This window comes from Epinephelus moara, chromosome 22 (genome assembly GCF_006386435.1).
Source record: "Epinephelus moara isolate mb chromosome 22, YSFRI_EMoa_1.0, whole genome shotgun sequence".
In the NCBI taxonomy this organism is placed as follows: Eukaryota; Metazoa; Chordata; class Actinopteri; order Perciformes; family Serranidae; genus Epinephelus; species Epinephelus moara.
Genome location: NC_065527.1, coordinates 21,397,029 through 21,414,908, shown reverse-complemented (window position 1 = coordinate 21,414,908; position 17,880 = coordinate 21,397,029). Strand labels below are relative to the sequence as shown.

At 41.0% G+C, this 17,880-nt stretch overlaps 3 protein-coding genes across 6 annotated transcripts; 1 reads left to right on the top strand and 2 right to left on the bottom strand.

The window, feature by feature from the left end:
* Window positions 1-2,908: 2,908 nt before the first annotated feature.
* Window positions 2,909-5,010, top strand: LOC126383746 (protein S100-G-like). Of its 2 annotated transcripts, XR_007569184.1 has the most exons (4): window positions 2,909-3,023; window positions 3,226-3,260; window positions 4,341-4,489; window positions 4,745-5,010. XR_007569184.1 is itself a non-coding variant. In XM_050034390.1 (3 exons), the coding sequence occupies exons 2-3, from the start codon at window positions 4,352-4,354 to the stop codon at window positions 4,904-4,906; spliced, it is 300 nt and encodes a 99-aa protein (XP_049890347.1). In that variant the 5' UTR covers window positions 3,220-3,260; window positions 4,341-4,351; the 3' UTR covers window positions 4,907-5,010. The 2 variants fall into 2 exon arrangements, 1 of the variants encoding a protein (XP_049890347.1); XM_050034390.1 differs by lacking the exon at window positions 2,909-3,023 and having other exon boundaries at window positions 3,220-3,260.
* Window positions 5,011-7,061: 2,051 nt separating this feature from the next.
* On the bottom strand, window positions 7,062-9,810 carry LOC126383853 (transmembrane protein 272-like). Of its 3 annotated transcripts, none has more exons than XM_050034575.1 (5): window positions 9,665-9,810; window positions 9,498-9,560; window positions 9,360-9,410; window positions 9,054-9,245; window positions 7,062-7,906 (listed from the first exon to the last, which is right to left on the bottom strand). In XM_050034575.1, the coding sequence occupies exons 2-5, from the start codon at window positions 9,556-9,558 to the stop codon at window positions 7,644-7,646; spliced, it is 567 nt and encodes a 188-aa protein (XP_049890532.1). In that variant the 5' UTR covers window positions 9,559-9,560; window positions 9,665-9,810; the 3' UTR covers window positions 7,062-7,643. The 3 variants fall into 3 exon arrangements, with proteins under 3 accessions (XP_049890532.1, XP_049890531.1, XP_049890533.1); XM_050034574.1 differs by having other exon boundaries at window positions 9,498-9,563; window positions 9,665-9,805; XM_050034576.1 differs by having other exon boundaries at window positions 9,498-9,582; window positions 9,665-9,801.
* Window positions 9,811-11,567: 1,757 nt separating this feature from the next.
* Window positions 11,568-14,876, bottom strand: si:dkey-266f7.9 (uncharacterized protein LOC100006223 homolog). Its single transcript, XM_050034562.1, has 4 exons — window positions 14,738-14,876; window positions 14,091-14,174; window positions 12,600-13,170; window positions 11,568-12,252 (listed from the first exon to the last, which is right to left on the bottom strand). Exons 2-4 carry the CDS (start codon window positions 14,159-14,161, stop codon window positions 11,869-11,871), a joined length of 1,026 nt encoding a protein of 341 aa, XP_049890519.1. The 5' UTR covers window positions 14,162-14,174; window positions 14,738-14,876; the 3' UTR covers window positions 11,568-11,868.
* Window positions 14,877-17,880: the final 3,004 nt, after the last annotated feature.

Below are 17,880 nucleotides of genomic sequence, written 5' to 3'. Positions count from 1 at the left end.
CTTTATGGGGTTGTCTTGCTTTTGCCTCTCCATTGCACCTGTTGTCACTTTCATTTGCACCAAAGCAGGTGAAACTGATTCACAATCACTTGTGCTTCCTAAATGGACAGATTTATATCCATGAAGTTTCACTGACTTGGTGTTATACTGTGATGATTATTCGCTTAATTTTATTGAGCAGTATCCAGTCAGGTCATTGCAGTCCTAATATTTAGTGTCTTTGGGATGATGAAAACCCGCCCAACATTTGCACCATCCTTCACAACCTCTGCCTAGAGAATGGAGACATTGTGCCCAACCTAATAGTACACCCACTTCATCAACAACCACTACACCACTGCTGACAATCCAGTGAATGTTTCTTGCTGAACCATCTCTGTGGTAATTCTATACTCCACAGATTTGCATGTTATGCCCCTGAGGTGTATTTTGGTTATGTAAGCCCATAACTACCCAAGCAGCATTCTAACTGCACTAGAAAACTAGCTCTGCCCGATTTTTTGAAGGTATGTGTTGGGTGAGGAGGTCACCAGACTGACTGGTAGTTTAAACTCACATCCACACAGTGTCTCTATGTGCTCTGCAGCCTGGTTCTAATAGTGCAGGAAAGTATCTTCTAATGTAGTATTAATGCAGTGCTTCCCCAGCGCTGGCTTTCTTGGCCTGATCAGATTCATCCTTTCATCAGTTTGAACAAATGACATGTTCTAGTGATGAATTATGGTCGCTGTCTATTGTGCATCAAACCATGGGGGGGGGGTAGATTACACAATGTTAAGTAAAAGGAACAGTGTGTAAGATTTAGGGGAATTTAGTGGCGTTGAGCAGTGAAGATTGCAGATTGCAACCAGCTGAAACTTCTCCCATTAGGATTCCTTCAGTGTTCATTGTTCAGGAGGTTTTTAACACGAGATGATTTATCTGCAGAGGTCTCTTCCTCTGCAGGACAAACAGACCAGGCAATTAAAACGGGTAAAAACACTTAATAAAGATGTTGGACACCTGTATGACGATGATGATTGTAATTGATGTTATTATTATCTGTCTAGATATCTACACTGGACAGGGAGCTGACCTGTTTGGAAATCGGGTTGACTACCATGCATGAGCAATGAAAATGAGGATAGAAAAATAACCAAGGAGCAATTATTGAGAATAATGGAGCTTGACCTGCCTGCTATTTTGGTGAGGAGAATCATTGTACTTTGTAACACTGCATCATTCTGCAAAGTGTATCACTACATCACTGACGCTAACAAGCATTAGAAGATTTCACATATTTGTTTGAGAATTGGCTCTGACATGGAGGTCTGTGTGACCCTCCAAGGATATGCCTACCCAGACCATCACTGACCCACCGCCAAACCGGTCATGCTGGATTATGTCACAGGCAGCATAACCTTCACCACGGCTCCAGACTCTTTAACACCTGTCACACTTGCTCAGTGTGAACCTGCTCTCATCTGTGAAGAGAACAGGGCACAAATGGTGGACCTGCCGATTCTGGTGTTTTCTGGCGAATGCCAATCAAACTGCATGGTGCTGGGCTTACCAGAGGACGTCGGACCCTCATGCTACCCTCATGGAGTCTGTTTCTGACAGGTTGGTCAGAAAAATGCACACCAGTAGCCTGCTGGATGTTGGTAGGGCTCTGGCAGTGCTGCTGCTAGGATGATGCCCTTCTAAGGCCCTGTCCAGCTCTCCTTGTGTAACGGCCAGTCTTTTGGTATCTCCTCCATGCTCTTGAGACACAGCAAACCTTCTTGCTGCCCCATGTATGGATGTGCCATCCTGGAGGAGCTGGACTACCTGTGCAACCTGATTGGGCTGCAGGTACCGCCTCATGCTACCAGCAATGAAAAGGACACTAGCAGAACACAAAACTGAGAGAGGGATCAGTCAGGAAGGATAAGGAGAGAGCAACTGTCTGTGGCCACCACATGTAAAACCATTCCCTTTTTTGGGGTTGTCTTGCTTTTTGCCTCTCCATTGCACCTGTTGTCACTTTCATTTGCACCAAAGCAGGAAAGGGAGCTGAACTGTTTGGAATTGGGTTTGACTGCCATGCTCGGCATCTTCATGAGCAATGAAAATAAGGATGAAAAATAACCAAGGAGCAATTTATGAGAATAATGAAACATGAACTGCCTGCTATTTTGGTGAGGAGAATCATTGTACTTTGTAACACCGCATCATTCTGCAAAGTGTATCAAGTATAATTCTATACTCCACAAACTTTGCATGTTATGCCCCTGAGGTGTATTTTGGTTATGTAAGCCCATAACTACCCAAGCAGCATTCCAACTGCACTAGAAAACTAGTTCTGCCCGATTTACTGAATTTTTTTGAAGTCTCTTCATGCTCTGCAGCCTGGTTCTAATAGTGCAAGAAAGTATCATCTTCTAATGTAGTATTAATGCAGTGCTTCCCCAGCGATGGCTTTCTTGGCCTGATTAGATTGATCCTTTCATCAATTTGAACACCAAATGACATGTTCTAGTGATGAATTATGGTCGCTGTCTATTGTGCATCAAACCATGGGAAAAAATAGATTACACAATATTAAGTAACTGCTAAGATCCTTCCTCTGGATGTCTTGCATCGTGGATTGCAGATTGCAACCAGATGAAATTTCTCCCATTAGGATTCCTTCAGTGTTCATTGTTCAGGAGGTTTTTACCACAAGATAATTTATCTGCACAGGTCTCTTCCTCTGCAGGACAAACAGACCAGGCAATTAAAAACACTTAATAAAGATGTTGGACATTACAAATCAGTGTTTCTCCAACACTGTTTGGCATAATAAAAGTATCAGGCACCTCTATGGTATAGAAAGATGCCTCTAAATTACTATTTAGCAGTCACAGGGTTTGTCAGCACTTGTTATCATAAAGACTTGCTAAACAGGATACCTTAATCATGTGGTTGTGGGTGTTCTGGGAGGGTCCACAATGTGCTCCCCTTGTTTAAAACCCTCACAGGCTGTCCTCTCCTCACTGTGTGGACTCATCTTCTGAATCCAGGTAGGAACAGGGAAGAACAAAATTAGTATGACTGCATTTTAGTGTTGCTTTTCTTTTACAGGGTGGTTTTTCCAGTAATCTTTAGACCTGTTTTGCTTGTTAAAATTGCTTGGACTTATATTTGACACTTATTGGTGACTGTTAAACTGCTGCCAGCAGGGTTTTGATAAAGACCCATTAATTGCATGGTTTCTAATTTCAGGTACAGACTTCAGTGCGGCTGACTTAGAGGCTAAGGTGTGTGAATTATTCTTATTATTATCATTATTGTTTATTTTTATTTATTTATTTTTTTGGAGAAATGCTTAAAATCTAGATCCAGATCTTTTTGGGATTACATTCATAATCATGCAGGTATTCTGCATTCCTGTGTGTGTGTGTGTGTGTGTGTACTTGGTGGATGTATTGCTGGAGGCTCAAGGATGTGGTGCACGTTGGACACATTCAGTATAAAAACATCTGGAATAAACAAGCAAACAGTGCTCTGGCTCTGTGCAGAGACGGGGATGGGGCCTTAGGGCTCTGCAGAGAGTCGCAAAAAGGGAGTGAGAAAGTCGCCAAGTGCATGGTGTGTGTGTGTGCGCATGTGCATAATACCTGCTATTTAAATCCATGCTCTACTGCATGGCGGTGCAGACAGAGTCAAGCATGTCTTCACCTATGTCTTATGTCCCCTTCTCTAACTGGGAATGTTGGTATTAGCAGTGGTAGAAGAAGTAAAACTTTTTCTTCTGAAATAAAACTATTAAGTCTTTAGTAAAACTATTAATACCACACAATAAAAGTCCTTTTCCTTAAAGTAAAGAGTAAAAGAGAGGCATTGTCAGTAATGTACATTTACTTAAGATCTGTTTAGGGTGAAGCTTTTAATTCTAATATAATGCTGGATAGTTAAACGAATAATAATGCATCATATTTTATTTGTTATGTATTGTGAGTACAACAAGTACAACAGGTAAATGCAGTAGCAGGCCAACAATGTTTTCCTCTAAAGTAGAAGTACACAGTAAGTAAGTTGTATACCACTGAGTTGCATATTTTCTAGGTGCTTTGGGGGCCTTCTGTTCGTTATTTAGGGCACAATGAGATAGAATATCAGCAAAGTTTTATATCTTATCATGTCTAAACATCATAATAACTATATAGCTGTTTGGGGTCCAGGTGTTGCTCAGGACCCAAAGAAGTGCTTTGTTAAATGTGAAGTTGTATGTATGGCAATTCTCCATAAAGCTATAAGTAGCAGTACCACAGGCTGAGCTATCGGTATTTACTGTACGGCGATGATGATTGTGATTGATGTTATTATTATCTGTCTAGATCCATCTACAATGGAAAGGGAGCTGTCCTGTTTGGAAGTGGGTTTGATGGCCATGCTGGGCGTCTTCATGAGCAATGAAAATGAGGATGGAAAAATAACCAAGGAGCAATTTATGAGAATAATGGAGGGTGAACTGCCTGCTCTTCTGGTGAGGAGAATCATTGTACTTTGTAACACACACATCACAATTGTTTGAGAATTCTGCAGAACACTCTACACACTTAAAGTGCAAGGCCAATGAATAAAATCGAAATCATATAAACTTTTGTCACATGGCAGAGACAAGTCAAAGATGTCATTGTATCTCAACTAAACCCTCATGGCTTAACAAGTAAACTCAATTAATCCTTTACTTTGTGCATTATGACACAGTGGGTGAATATATTTTCTTTTTTCAATATAGCAACGAGTTCAGAATCGTGACAATGTGTTCAAGCGCGTGGACGAGAACGAAGATGGGCGTGTGGACTTCGAAGAGTTCGCCAAACTGCTTGCCGGATTTGCCAAGGAAAACTATGACGACATCAAAATGTACTTGAGCGAAGAACAGCAGAAGGCAAAATGAAAACCCTGTAATGAGCATGGAAAACACTATTGATGGGAAGTTTACACCTTACCATCTGACCTATGTGGTTTCACATCACAATAATAAAAGTGTTTTGATTTAAATCTTGCTTGCTTGAGTTTTTTTAATAGGTTTGTAGATAAAACTGAGAGTGACAGGTTATTTTATTTCCAAGCGCAACCTATGTTAAATTTAAGACTTTACTAACACCTTTTTATCACGTTTTTCCCTTGTAACCTACTTCCCAGTAGTATATAAAAGCATTGCTGATTTTTATACTTCATTTAGGGTGGGGAAATATATTTCAAACCTGGGCCAACCTCCCAGTGATAAATTTTTTTCTTGAAGAACATACATGATGGATGTCAGAGGTCAGATTACATGGAGTTGAAGTTTTACTCAGTTGACAAAAAGTTATATATTTATTAATTTTACAGCAGTCACAGATCAGAGAGGGACGCACACCCATGATCACAGGGCAGTGGCAGGAGTAAGCCAAAAACTGAGTTCACTCTTTTCAGGCAGAGCAAAGAATAATCTGTTACAGAGGTCAAAACCAAAAATCTAGGCAGAGGCACAAAGGCATCAGGCAGAGTTCAAAACAGACAATGCAAATAGAGTGCCAATGGGTGTGGGCAGTGTTCTAGTGGGAGAAGCTGGGAGGTGCTGACTGGAGAACAAGCAGAGGGGTGTGTGCAGGAAAGGCAGCAGAGGGGTGGGGTTTAAAAGGAGCAGGAAGCTCCAGCAGAGTCCATAGGTACATCTCGGGTCCATCCCAATATCCCTTCTCGACACCTCCATCCTCTATCCTCGATCACTTGACCCGGAAATCGATCGAGACTCACCAGTCGAGGAGAGAGGAGGCTTTCAGGGGGGAGGGAAGTGAGGATACACAAGTGCAGCCTTCACAGAAGTCTTTTGCCAACAGATTTTTTCCCTGAAACATTTGGCCCAATAAATTATTTCTAGTGTTCAAATACACCATGATCATAATCTGGGTTATTAGATCATGAACTCACAATCAGAATATCAATAAATGCAGATGCAAATAATGAATAAATCATATAAACACATAGTGTGTCTCTGAGCAGGACACAGGGCAGATTATAAATTCAGTTGCAGGTTGTTGTTCATGTGCAGGTGATTGTTAGAGAGAAAACACTGCTGCTCTGCTACTGAGAACTGTATATATTATATAAAACATTATGTGATAACTGTATCTGTATCTTTATATATAACATTATGTGTATGCAGACACAAACTCCATTAAAACTTTCTTTGGCTGTTAATAAAGCCTCCTGACAGCTGATCCAGCTGTAATCAGCTGCCGCCGTCATTAGAAACAGACGTCGCTTCACGTGACGCTTCGGAGGAAAGGATGTCTCATTTCTCTAAAGATATATCTCCTCGTTTCTTCTCTCCTCGCATCTCATCCTCGCATCTCTCCCCCGTGTCCAACGAGGGCGGAGCTAAGACACGAGGAAGAGACGCAAGTGAGAGAAACGTGGATGCGAAATCTGGTTTTGGGATGGATCCATGGTTTCCTTGCATCCCTGATGGGAGGGGCTAAGATGCAAAGGAAAAGACGCAAGTGAAGGAAGCGTGGAGGCAGCTGTGGAGACTTGAGATGCACCCCATGACACACAGCAGCCATTTTATTTTTCAAAGATGCTCAGAGTTCTATTGATGCTAATCAAAATACTCATTTTTAAACCTTAATTATTATTTGGTTTTGATTTAGAAGGTCCAGGGAGGTGACATGTGATGGTTGAAACACACCTGATAGCAATGTTACTTAAGAATTTATCAAAAAATATTAAGTTTACCAGTACTCGAGCAGCATTCCTGCTCATATGAAGAATGAGCCTTTGTTAATAATGCTTGCAACGCCTTAATTTATGATGGAGAAACCCCTCCTCTATAGCAGAATTATAACATGGTGATTCTAGACCTTTCTCAAGCACTGCTACCACCAGTGTATGTATGTGTGTGTGAATGCTGTTTGTGTTGTAAAGTGCTTTTAGTGGTTGCTAAGATTAGAAAGCTACCTTATTATAACACCAGCTGGCCTTTAGTGGTTTTACCTTCTCACCTTTGCTGCAGTGATGTAGGAGTGAAGAGATGAGACCAGAGTTCACTATTTTATACAACATATCAAGCTTTTATTTTCAAGAAATACTGCACAATTAACTGTTACAATACCATATTTAAAAGTCAAGAAAAGTTATTGCACTGCAAACACATCTGTCATGCACATAGCACAGTAGAATACAAAAACACACCACCAGTAACTCTATCTTAATGCTGAATCAGTATTAGCTGCCACAAGATTATCTCACAACTTCTCTTCTGTCAGCTAAAATGTTGACTGTTGGCTTCAACAGGAAGCACATGATGTGATGGTGCTGTTCCTACATTTGACTACACCCCCAGTGGAGAGTGACTACTGTTGAATTAAGCTGGACAGAGCTGCTTCAGCTCTGCACTTTGTCTGCTGTAACAAAACACCAACATATTAAATGCAGCAAAAACACTCAGCTCAAGTCTCAAGTGAAGTAAGGAATCTGTCTTCAAGCATTTACAGGAAAATTGCAAAAACTGTTCTGAGATCTGCTGTTTTAATCATTTTACTTGTAGCTGCCCACAACTTTAAAACTATACAACTGAAAAACTACCACAAAAAATAATTTTCCTGTTAACCCCGTTGTGAATTTCAGGACACAAACAAAAATGAATATCACACATCACCAGCAGTGGATTCTTGTGTATCACTTGTCGCACCATAGAAAGAATAGCGGCCGGGTATCAATCTGCGTCCCGCAATTACAGTCGCACAACAGGTCAGAAGAGCGAAGCAACATCCGCAGATGAACACGAGACTCGCAGCAACCCACACCAGAGTGGTGACAACGAAGGCAAACTGGTAGGTTATCCTGTGGCAGTATCGAGTTGCTCTGGGCGTGTAGTCGGGAGGATATACAGGATAAACCCAGATAGTGCCTACAGGGAAACATTTCAAAACACATTTCAATGCAATTTAGACTCACTGGTTTGAAGAGGGTGTGAAAAAAAGATGTCTTGTACTTCCTCACACCATTGAGGAACTTTACCCATCTAATCTAACTCTAACTCTAATCTAACTCCCTTTTTGTCAAATTCTTAAATCATTTTAATATTCTTTGTGACTTGATGACACAAACTAACAGATCCTAGCCTTTAAGGGATTGTCAGTATCTTTTGGATGCCTGCTGCTTATGCATCGTTTCCACTTACGAATGTGACTGGTGTTCACAGATCCATAAATATATGGATCGAAATTTGAAATCCACTGCAAATGTTAAACTTTTATATATTTACAAATCTACGGCCTCCAGTCACATGTGTAAGTGGAATTCGAGGCATTAGAGTCTGGCAGCTGATTGCTACCTTTTTATAAATGCCCGACCTCACCTGAGCGCTGTGGGGGTACACGCCCATTAACGTCTTGAACACAAAAAATTCAATGAAAATAAGAAATTACAGACAGAGGGACGAGTCTCTGCAGTAAAATGCTGATGATTGGGAAGGATTACTTCTGCATGAGTCTATACATTGTTTTTAGGGACAATCCTAAATCTATCTTTAAAATTTGATCCTCCACATATCCTCACACAGCCTACACAAGACAACTATTGACCATGCCATAATGTATAAATAGAGCTCATCTTGGTTTACTGTTGTGTGCTGTCATTTTTTGTGTGTCTTTACAATGGAATAATAACAGTAGAATGAGTAAGAACCAGATGTGCATTGCTGGTAGAGAAGCAGATGCTGGTAAATAACCATGTGCCTCAGAGCCAATCATTACACTGGGTGTTCCTGTCCCATGTAAACCAGTGATCTACATGGGCGTTCCTATCATGTGCAACAGAATGCCCTGCCGCGCCTGCAATCAGATGTGTCTGAGATTGGATGGAGTTTTTGAAACTCTTAAGGATGTCTGTTTTGTGTGTTGAACTTTAAAGCCAGAAATTGAAATACTGAAATTTGCATGGATGTACAGCACTTGAGTAAATACTTTACTTTACCGTGTTTCCATGCAAGCATGTAGACTCCAGAGGAATTTATCTTCACTAAAACATAAAATTGCTGTGACACTTTATCCCACCTGCAATGAACCAGCCGAAACTGAAGAGGTGAAGGAGGGCAATGCAGGTCGAGCACAGGATGCCGACCATGCCGTCCCCCCAGGTGCTCTTGGTGTAGGTAACAGAGAATGAGAGTATGTTTGCCCCTCCAAGCACTATCAGGTAGAGAGGGATGTTGGGCTGCACTGGACAAAGGCTCAGATGCGTTGCCCCTGTGACCCAGAACCAGAAAAAACATCAATATTAACATGAAAAAGATTCAAAACATAAAGCTTGCTGTCAAATATCACAGAAATATTGCAGTGGTCAAACAGAGGAAAACCAACCCAAACCAATGGCTGCAATCATAACCATCCACCAAATGATATTCACCACAACTACAAGAGAGGAAGAGGGAGTGTGTGAGGGACCAGTAAAAAATAAAATAAAGCAGACACAAATGTGATGAAGAAAGGACTTCTAACCAAGTAATGAAATCATGACGGCACTTTGAGCCCTGAATTCGACATGTGGAGACGGATTCATATCTGCTGTAAAGAGAGTAAGAGTCTTGTCACAATTGTCAACCAACGTCAAGAGAAAGAGGAGCAGCAGCAGCAGCAGCAGCAGCAGCAGCAGTGTTTTACTGTACCTGTCCAGCTCTGAATGGAGGCACTTCAAAGTCTTTTTTCTTCTTCCAGTATTCACTCAATGAGTGTAGAGCTCTGCATAAGTCGGCGTCAGTCACTTCTTGACAAAGTGTCCACTTTGTTAATGTCCTTGGCTGTTTTGGCAGGATGTTAAGACATATTGTTTCAAGTCAAAGCATTTCAACAACTGTTTCGCAATGCTCTCTATGTTTAAGTGAGAGGAAATAATGATGAAATCAGTTATCTGATATCAACTATCTGCATGCAAAGTGTGGTTTAAGCCACACACCAGCAGTCACATAGTGTTACTCTATTTCTCTTGCAAAACACACTTTTATGAAATTCTACACTTTGCAATTAATTGGACATGATCAATAGATTTTAGTGGCATTGCATGGTGCAGCACGAGGACTCAATTTATGCACTGAAAGATCATGTGATGCACTGGTACTTACATAGACAGGAAAAACTATGATCATGTCTCACCAGTGTAAATACACAGGATGCACTTGTATCACACACTTTGTCACTTAATATTTTCTGTAGAGCTGTTGGATAGTAAAAACTGAGTGCACCTGCTTATGGTTGGTTAATGTGCATATTCTATTTACCAAAATAAAAATAAAACAAATGTTAGTCTTATTTTAATAATCTACAATATTCAAGTGGTGACATGACAGGGTGCTGGCTATCCACAATGGTTAGCTTAATTTAGATCATTTAAGTGTTTTAAACAGGTATGATAGACATGATGAACCATTCGCAGCTTTTCAATGTAGAGTTTCTAAATTCTTGCCAATATAAGATGCCTACTTTACCAAAAATGCAACACATTCACAGAGAGGTCAGTGAGAGATTCGGGTGTTTCACTTGTAGCGGCTACCAAGTCATAAGCAGAAATAAGCAGCAGCTCACTTCTCTTTTTTTTCTTCTTCATGTCTTTTTCTTTTTTTCTTTTGAACAGTTTGCGGGTGTTCTTTTGGCGCTTTGAGCACCACAACCCAAGCGCCATCTTGTGACATTACATTGGAGAGAAGGCATACATCTCTATGACTGATAGCTCCAACACTCTGCAACTCACACCGAAACAATCTAGACTGATAAATAGCACTACAGGTAAGAGGATTAATATGTATTTTTGATCCCGAGGAGCCACAAAAGGCTTTATACAACTTTTTTCCCCATATGCAGTAGCAGTCCTCAAGACCTGTAAACAGACTTTGATGTGTAAAATCTGTGGAGTTCCCTTTTAATGTGTAAAACTCGAGTAAAATGATAAAAAAGTTATTAAAGGTAAACCAGACAAAGACAATAAATCAAAGGTGAAATTAGCACTCTCCTTCAGCGGTGTGACAGTTCAAGTTTGTGATGCAAAGGTTGTCACTCTTGTTGCTGGTCGCCACCTCTCACACACACACACACACACACACACACACACACACACACACCAAAGAGCCAGAATAACATGTTTGTGTGAAGTGCCTCTGCAGCAGCACTGCCACCTTGTGACGATGAAACATGACTGCTCACATCGGGACTGTCTCAAACATAACTCCTGATGGTGATTCAAAGAGACACAGAGCCACAAAATCTGGCAAACATCTGTATCATCTGTTGACCTGTGTTCTTTTCCCCAGGTGGAGTGGAGTAAAAGTCGGCTTATTGTGGCTTTACCACAGCTACCAAATGACCTGACACAAAAATTATTATTATTTTGTCATTTCTAAAAATTATTCTATGGATTTTTTTGTCTGCATCCTTGGATTTTATGCACATCCTATTACACTTACACATTTTATTATTAAAAAAAAGCTGCACAGATGTCAAGGCTGCTGGAAACCTCGTAAGGACAAGATGGAAAATGAAATGACGACAAAACTATACTGCACATTAGTTTTAAAAACAAACAGCAATTATGATGCATTTCAGCAGTTTATTACTGCACAAAACTTTACATATTGCCATTTCTGATCTGTCTGATTTATTTTTATGGGACATTTATTTTGTTTCCAGTGTCTCTGCTGAATGACACAACGAGAAGTTTCATCTGAGGTATAATTTAAATCATATTCATTACTGTAAAGGAGTAAAGTTAGGCCTACCTATTAAATCCGAGCTACAAGTGTCATATGTGGTGTCCATAGTGATGCCTTATTGAATGTACAATCATTGACTAGTCTACTGTTCCCTTGTGCTTGATTTTGGCTCAGACATTAACAGTAAAATGTTTGATCATCTCCCTTCTCAGTTTGGAAATTGTATATTTCAAACTTGCCTTGCTAGGTGCTGCATTAAAGACCTGTTTTCTCTTTGCATTCTCTCTCAGTTGGAAGTCAATGATTAGTTGCATAATGGGAGCAGCAGGGAAGTCCATGCATACAATTCCAAGGCGCTGGTTCAGGTCCGTCTTGGCCCTCAGGTAGTCATACAGCTGTGTGTTGACGCGCTGAGCGACGGCTCTGGGGTATGCAAACACACCAGCTCCACTGCTGTAGGTGAGGAAAATCTGGGCCTTGTTTCCAGCAGGTGCAGCCTCCAGGTGCTCATAGATGCTCTGCCATTTCTCCTCCACATGCAGAAGTGTGGGTACCTACAGGGAACGCAAAATGTTGAATAACTCAGAAGCATTCATATAAAGATCCCCTCCGATGGAAATAAAAGCTTTAAATCTTATTAACATTGTTTTTATATGCTATAAGACATATCATAGGCAAAATAGCCAGACAACGTCAAGGCTGAGAGGGAATCGCAGTGTATCAATGACAAGTCTCAAAGACATGTCTCAAAAGCATGGATTCAAATGGCCAGGGTTTTAATATGTCACATACCTAAAGAACCAATCCCATCAACTTGCAGGTGGGGCTTTTCATATCATAATCATACCACTACGGCAAGATGTAAAATGATGACAAATGTTTGAATTATACGTTTTCATACCCTCCAGTCATCAGCTATGTCCAGGGAGCCATAGCGCATCCCCAGGTCTGGTCCAGGAAAGTCTTGCAGGACGATGAGTTTCCCTCGGGCCTCTCCCATGGTCGGCACAAGCCGGCTGTGCCACAGCAGGTCCCAGTGAGCGTAACGATGGATGTAGTCTACCACAGCACCATAGATGTCGTACGTCTCACTGAACTCCTCCTTCACCCGCATCAGCACTGTCTCACTGGGATACTCACTAAGAAAGTCAGCCACACCCTCCAGTACGTGGCCAAAGTGTGCCCGCTGATAGGATACTCCATGATGGATGGTGAGGTTCCCCTTGACGTGACGGACACGGACGTCCAGAAAGCGAACACCGGCTCGGAGCTGGGAGGCCAGGCTCCAGGTCTGGCACTCGGCATACACACCGCCGTACAGGGCCATGGTGTTGTGGGTCCCAGGCATGGTGACCTCAGACAGCGGCTGATCATCGGGGATGCTGGTCATCCAGGACGGATTGAGGAACTCTGGGTTGGGTGTATCGTCATAGTCTGGTCTCTGAACAGCACCATAACTCAAACCAATGACTCTAAAACATGACAGAGATATGTCAAAGGCTTAGTGTATGTAGAGGCATCAGGTTTTCGTGGGAGTTGTTCTCAAAGAATGTCAAAGGTTGGTTAATGTTTATGATGCAGACTTTCTACACAGACAAGCTTAATATTTTGTTATTTGTGATGTCCAGGTTTGATTCAGTTACAGTGTACCGCACTCGGGTCAGAGCTGTTTTGCAGGTTGTGGCGTACAGGCGTAGAGGCAGCTCTGCTTAGGAGCATGCTTTAAGTCGCATGCCATACTTCTTGCCTTGCTTTCAATGACATCAAGCTCACTCTGGCACACACTCTCTCACACAGTGGTAAATATTTTGGCTGTACTGGATTCCTGCTCCAAACAGCATGAAATACAATCTGCTTATATGATCAATTATCTTTTTTAAATCTGAATTTTATATTTTAGAAAACAGAAAAGGGGAACATCTGTAAACTTAAATATAATCCATACTCTCTTTTCTTTTTTCCAGACTTATCCAGACTTTTCCACACTTTGCTCTACCTGCCAGTAAAGGTATTATCTTTAGTCCTTTGTTCCCCTCGCTGTCCACCCTCTTAATTATTCATAGGTAATTATTATGGCTCTGTCGAGCTTAGTTTGTGTTTTTTAGACATTTTTTTAGATATTTTTGTGTGTTTTATTTGTATTTATTAATGTGTTTCACATATAGTTTAGAAGATTATAGCCTTTGATTGTTTTAGCTTTGTAATTAAAAGTGTTCTTCTTATTTCTCCTTTTCATTGTGTGGGTATTTGTTGACCTGGGTGACGAGCTGCTGTGTAAAACTGCCTTCGGGATAAATAAAGGTATATTTAACTGAGTTGCATTAAAACCTCTGTGAGTGAATATAATGGTATTTTTGGTGTTTTCAATCTGGCATGTTTTTAGTTCACTCACCCCACCAGCACCATCAACTCAATTAACATCTTCTGCATTTTCACTGGACCTCGTCTGATGCTGCTCATCATCGATTGGTCACTTCTGATGATTGGCAGAGGAAAAGGTGAGAAAAATACAACTGAGTCAACATTAAGTAAAAACATAACCCCATGAATAACAAATTGGAAAATAATATGATCATTTAAATAGCTAATGGAATACTTAATAAAGTATCAATGAACTGCTCAACAGAACAAGAGCATTTAAACATACTGTACATTTATCACAGACAGGCAGCACAATGTGGCTAAAACTTTAACTAAATCAATATTTGTTCATCATCTAAAACAGATTAGATGATGGTAAAACTAAATGTCCAATTAGCTCTAGTTCTCTCCCAGTCTGGCATACGCCTGCTTTTTAGTAAAAACACAAAAAAACCCTTTCCCATCATGAAAGTATGTCAGCCAATATAAAAACCAAACAAACAGTTGGAACAATTCGATCCTGGTCAGAGCTGAGGTCGACCTCAGCTCACCCCTCCAGGCCATTTCAATGGCAGGCTTAAACCTTTTTAATCCCAAAACTGAAGCAAACCATCCACTGCTGCTGTGTCAAACCTGCTGATGTGTTCATGTGTTGCTCCAGCCTGCTTCGGGTCATACCTGAAACCAGAAGATGTTCGTCCTCACTCCGGTCCGGCTCCCTTGGGACAGAAAGAGCAGACAGAGAGACAGAGTGAGAGAGAGAAAGAGGAGTGGAGGGGGTCAGAGGCAAAATGACAGAGTCAGTGTGTGGACCTGGGATGTTATTGTGGGAAATACCATAGAGGAGCAGCTGAGCGCTACGTTACAGAGCAGGGGTGGGAGCAGGGTCGTGTGTTTGTGTGTGAGGGGTATTCATCTGATCACATCCCTCATTTATTGTGGTTCAGAATCAAACATACAAAAATCAACTCAAGAAAGTGGTCCTTTGAATATGTGAATGTATTGCTGGGCTTCTAGCCATTGTTAAAGATTTCTTTAAGTCCACTTTTAAGATGTCTGCGTTGCCATAGCATGTTATGTGTAAAAGGCTAAAAGGATTAAAAATACAAAAGCTGGTGAGGAGAATGACTTTATGATCAAATATTTTAATAAAATAAAGTGTTTTAGTTACAACAGGGCTTGTCTATGTGCATCAGCTACAGGTGAATGTTTTCCCACAGCGTTTCTTATCAGTCTTATCAGCCCCAAAATAGGTCCAAAATAGGCCCAATACTGATAAAAGTGTCAATACAACACTGAGAATTTCAATAGAGAGAACTTGGTGATGAAAAAAAAAGAAAAGAAAATCTATTTTCCCACAGCGTTTCTTATCAGTCTTATCAGCCCCAAAATAGGTCCAAAATAGGCCCAATACTGAAAAAAGTGTCAATACAACACTGAGAATTTCAATAGAGAGAACTTGGTGATGAAAAAAAAGAAAAGAAAATCTATACATATACGTATATAAATATCCTGGTCAGGGCAGGTAACACATATCCAGTCTGAACCCTTAGGCAAAGTTCTTAACTAGCCTACCTCAGGATGAGTGAAGGCGCAAAAGCAAGAGTCATACTGGCTCGAACGTCGTCCGTGTGAACAAAGTTCACGTCAGGTGCTGGGGAACCAGGGCATCCTGATGACAAATGTGCTACTGGAACAAAACATAGATGGACAAGAGCAGAAAATAGGGACTGTTGTAATACTACTATACAAGTAACTCCAGCGAGAGGGGTTACATGCAGAGGATGTGGGACATATGGATGCTTCGAAACCCAACGTCTACACTGACAAAGAAACAACTCCTCGCCCAGTGTTTCAACACCGCAAACAGCAACTGCTATCACAACTAGAGATTGATGAGGATTAAAGTGGGGATGTCATCATCATCATCCCCACACTCTGAGATTGGGTACCAAGCCCCAATCCCTTACGGGACAGATTCCCTTACAGCGAGGGTGAATGACCTGTGATTGAGAATAATGAATAAGCTGGAATCCTGGCACCCCGAAGCCGGTTACCAGTGACAAAGTACAGTCTGAAAGTCTGCTAGATGATGTGAATGCAGCACTACAAATTATCCCCACTAAGACCATTACTGAGACGAACACCATAGCAACAGTGATCCTAGAGAAGCTTGGCTACGAGATGAACACCATGAGCCACAAAGAGCGCTACCCTCCATGAGGCTAGCAGAACGGGCTGAAAGAGGAGCTAGAAAAGATGTGAGGAGTAAAGGCAGCAGTGGTGCCAGTGATAATCAGAGCACTCTGGGCTGTGACTGTGGCTCCAGCAGACTCCAGGTACAACATCTGAGGTCTCTGTCCAAAAGAGCGCAGTCCTAGGAACAGCTAAGATACTGTGCAGAACCCTTAAACTCCCGGGCCTCTGGTAGAGGACCCAAGCAACCACCATGGTGGACTCGAGCCACTCGAACCTACTGTTCACAAAACCACTTACAAATGTCTAAAAATGTAGTGGTTAGTATAAAGGCTTTCTCATCTTAGGGACATAACAAAGACATTTTCACGTCATCCAGCAGGGGCATCCTGAATCTGATGCTTTTCAGATGAAGAACAATGAACTGAGAAAGGTGTGAAACAAAATCACAGTGATCAGCTTGCATTTCAGCCAGACTCTGAAGAAGAAACAGCTGCTATCCAGACATATATCTTCTTGCAAACTAGACGCTGCAAGCTGATCAGTGTTTCTCTTCTTTACTCTGGTAAGAACTTAAAGCAACCTTGACAAGGTACCGTTGGCCTGTTTGATGCATCATTATGATACAAATGCAAAAACTACTAAAATTTATGAAACTGTAGGACATTAGTTTGCTATTTTCAATGGTTTCTGCATCTGTATTATTTTAATGTATCAAACATTTGTTGCACTGTACAGAAAAGTATCGCATTTACTTAAAATTGTGGTAGTTCGTTAAAATTTTATGGAATCTGGCATTGCCAAACGTCTACTGGATGTATCTCTACTGTATGAGTGACATCATTATGACAAATATGCTTGAAATTAATATTTTTGGACAAGCATCCCACAGAATAAATCAGCCGTTAGAGCACACAGACGGAGGCAGTGTGAGGTCCTGAGCTCTGAGGGGTCGGGGAAAGTGTATCTGCTGTGTGTGTATGTGTGTGTAAATGTAGCACATGGAAAAGTCTGCAGATGTTTTCCCGTTTTGTCTCATATCACTATGCGGGAAGTCAAATATTACATAAGAGACTTGTCCTTGTCCTTGTTGAGTAATATTTGGTTAGCTGTCAACACAGATTGTATAGCCGGAGGGTACAGAATAGACATTCCTCTAGTTTCTATTAAATAATCAGGCCATGTGAATGTAGATAACAGTTGGAAACTAATTGCACTTCTCTTGACTTTTAACAGAACAATGCAGACATAGAACGTGTCTACAAAACTTACAGTAAAGCTAATGGAAAAATGTGTTTCTATGTGTGCCTAAAGCTAATGATACATTATCCACTGTCCTGTTGTTAGTAACTGTATCAAAAATACTGTTAATTAATTTCACTTTGATTAATCTGATTATTTATTATTATTGTTAAAAGTTTTTAGTGGAGTTGATAAATTATGATATGATATTTTAACATAAGGGGCCTTGGTGTGCAGGAAGCTGAGGGGGGTCATACTGCTATGTACAAGGGCTTTTGTGACATGTTGGAAAGTGGTGGGGACATGAGAAATCAGATCTTTTAAACAGCCTTAAACATACATGATTTTAAGCAATGTAATGAGGGGATCTGTATGTGGTAAGA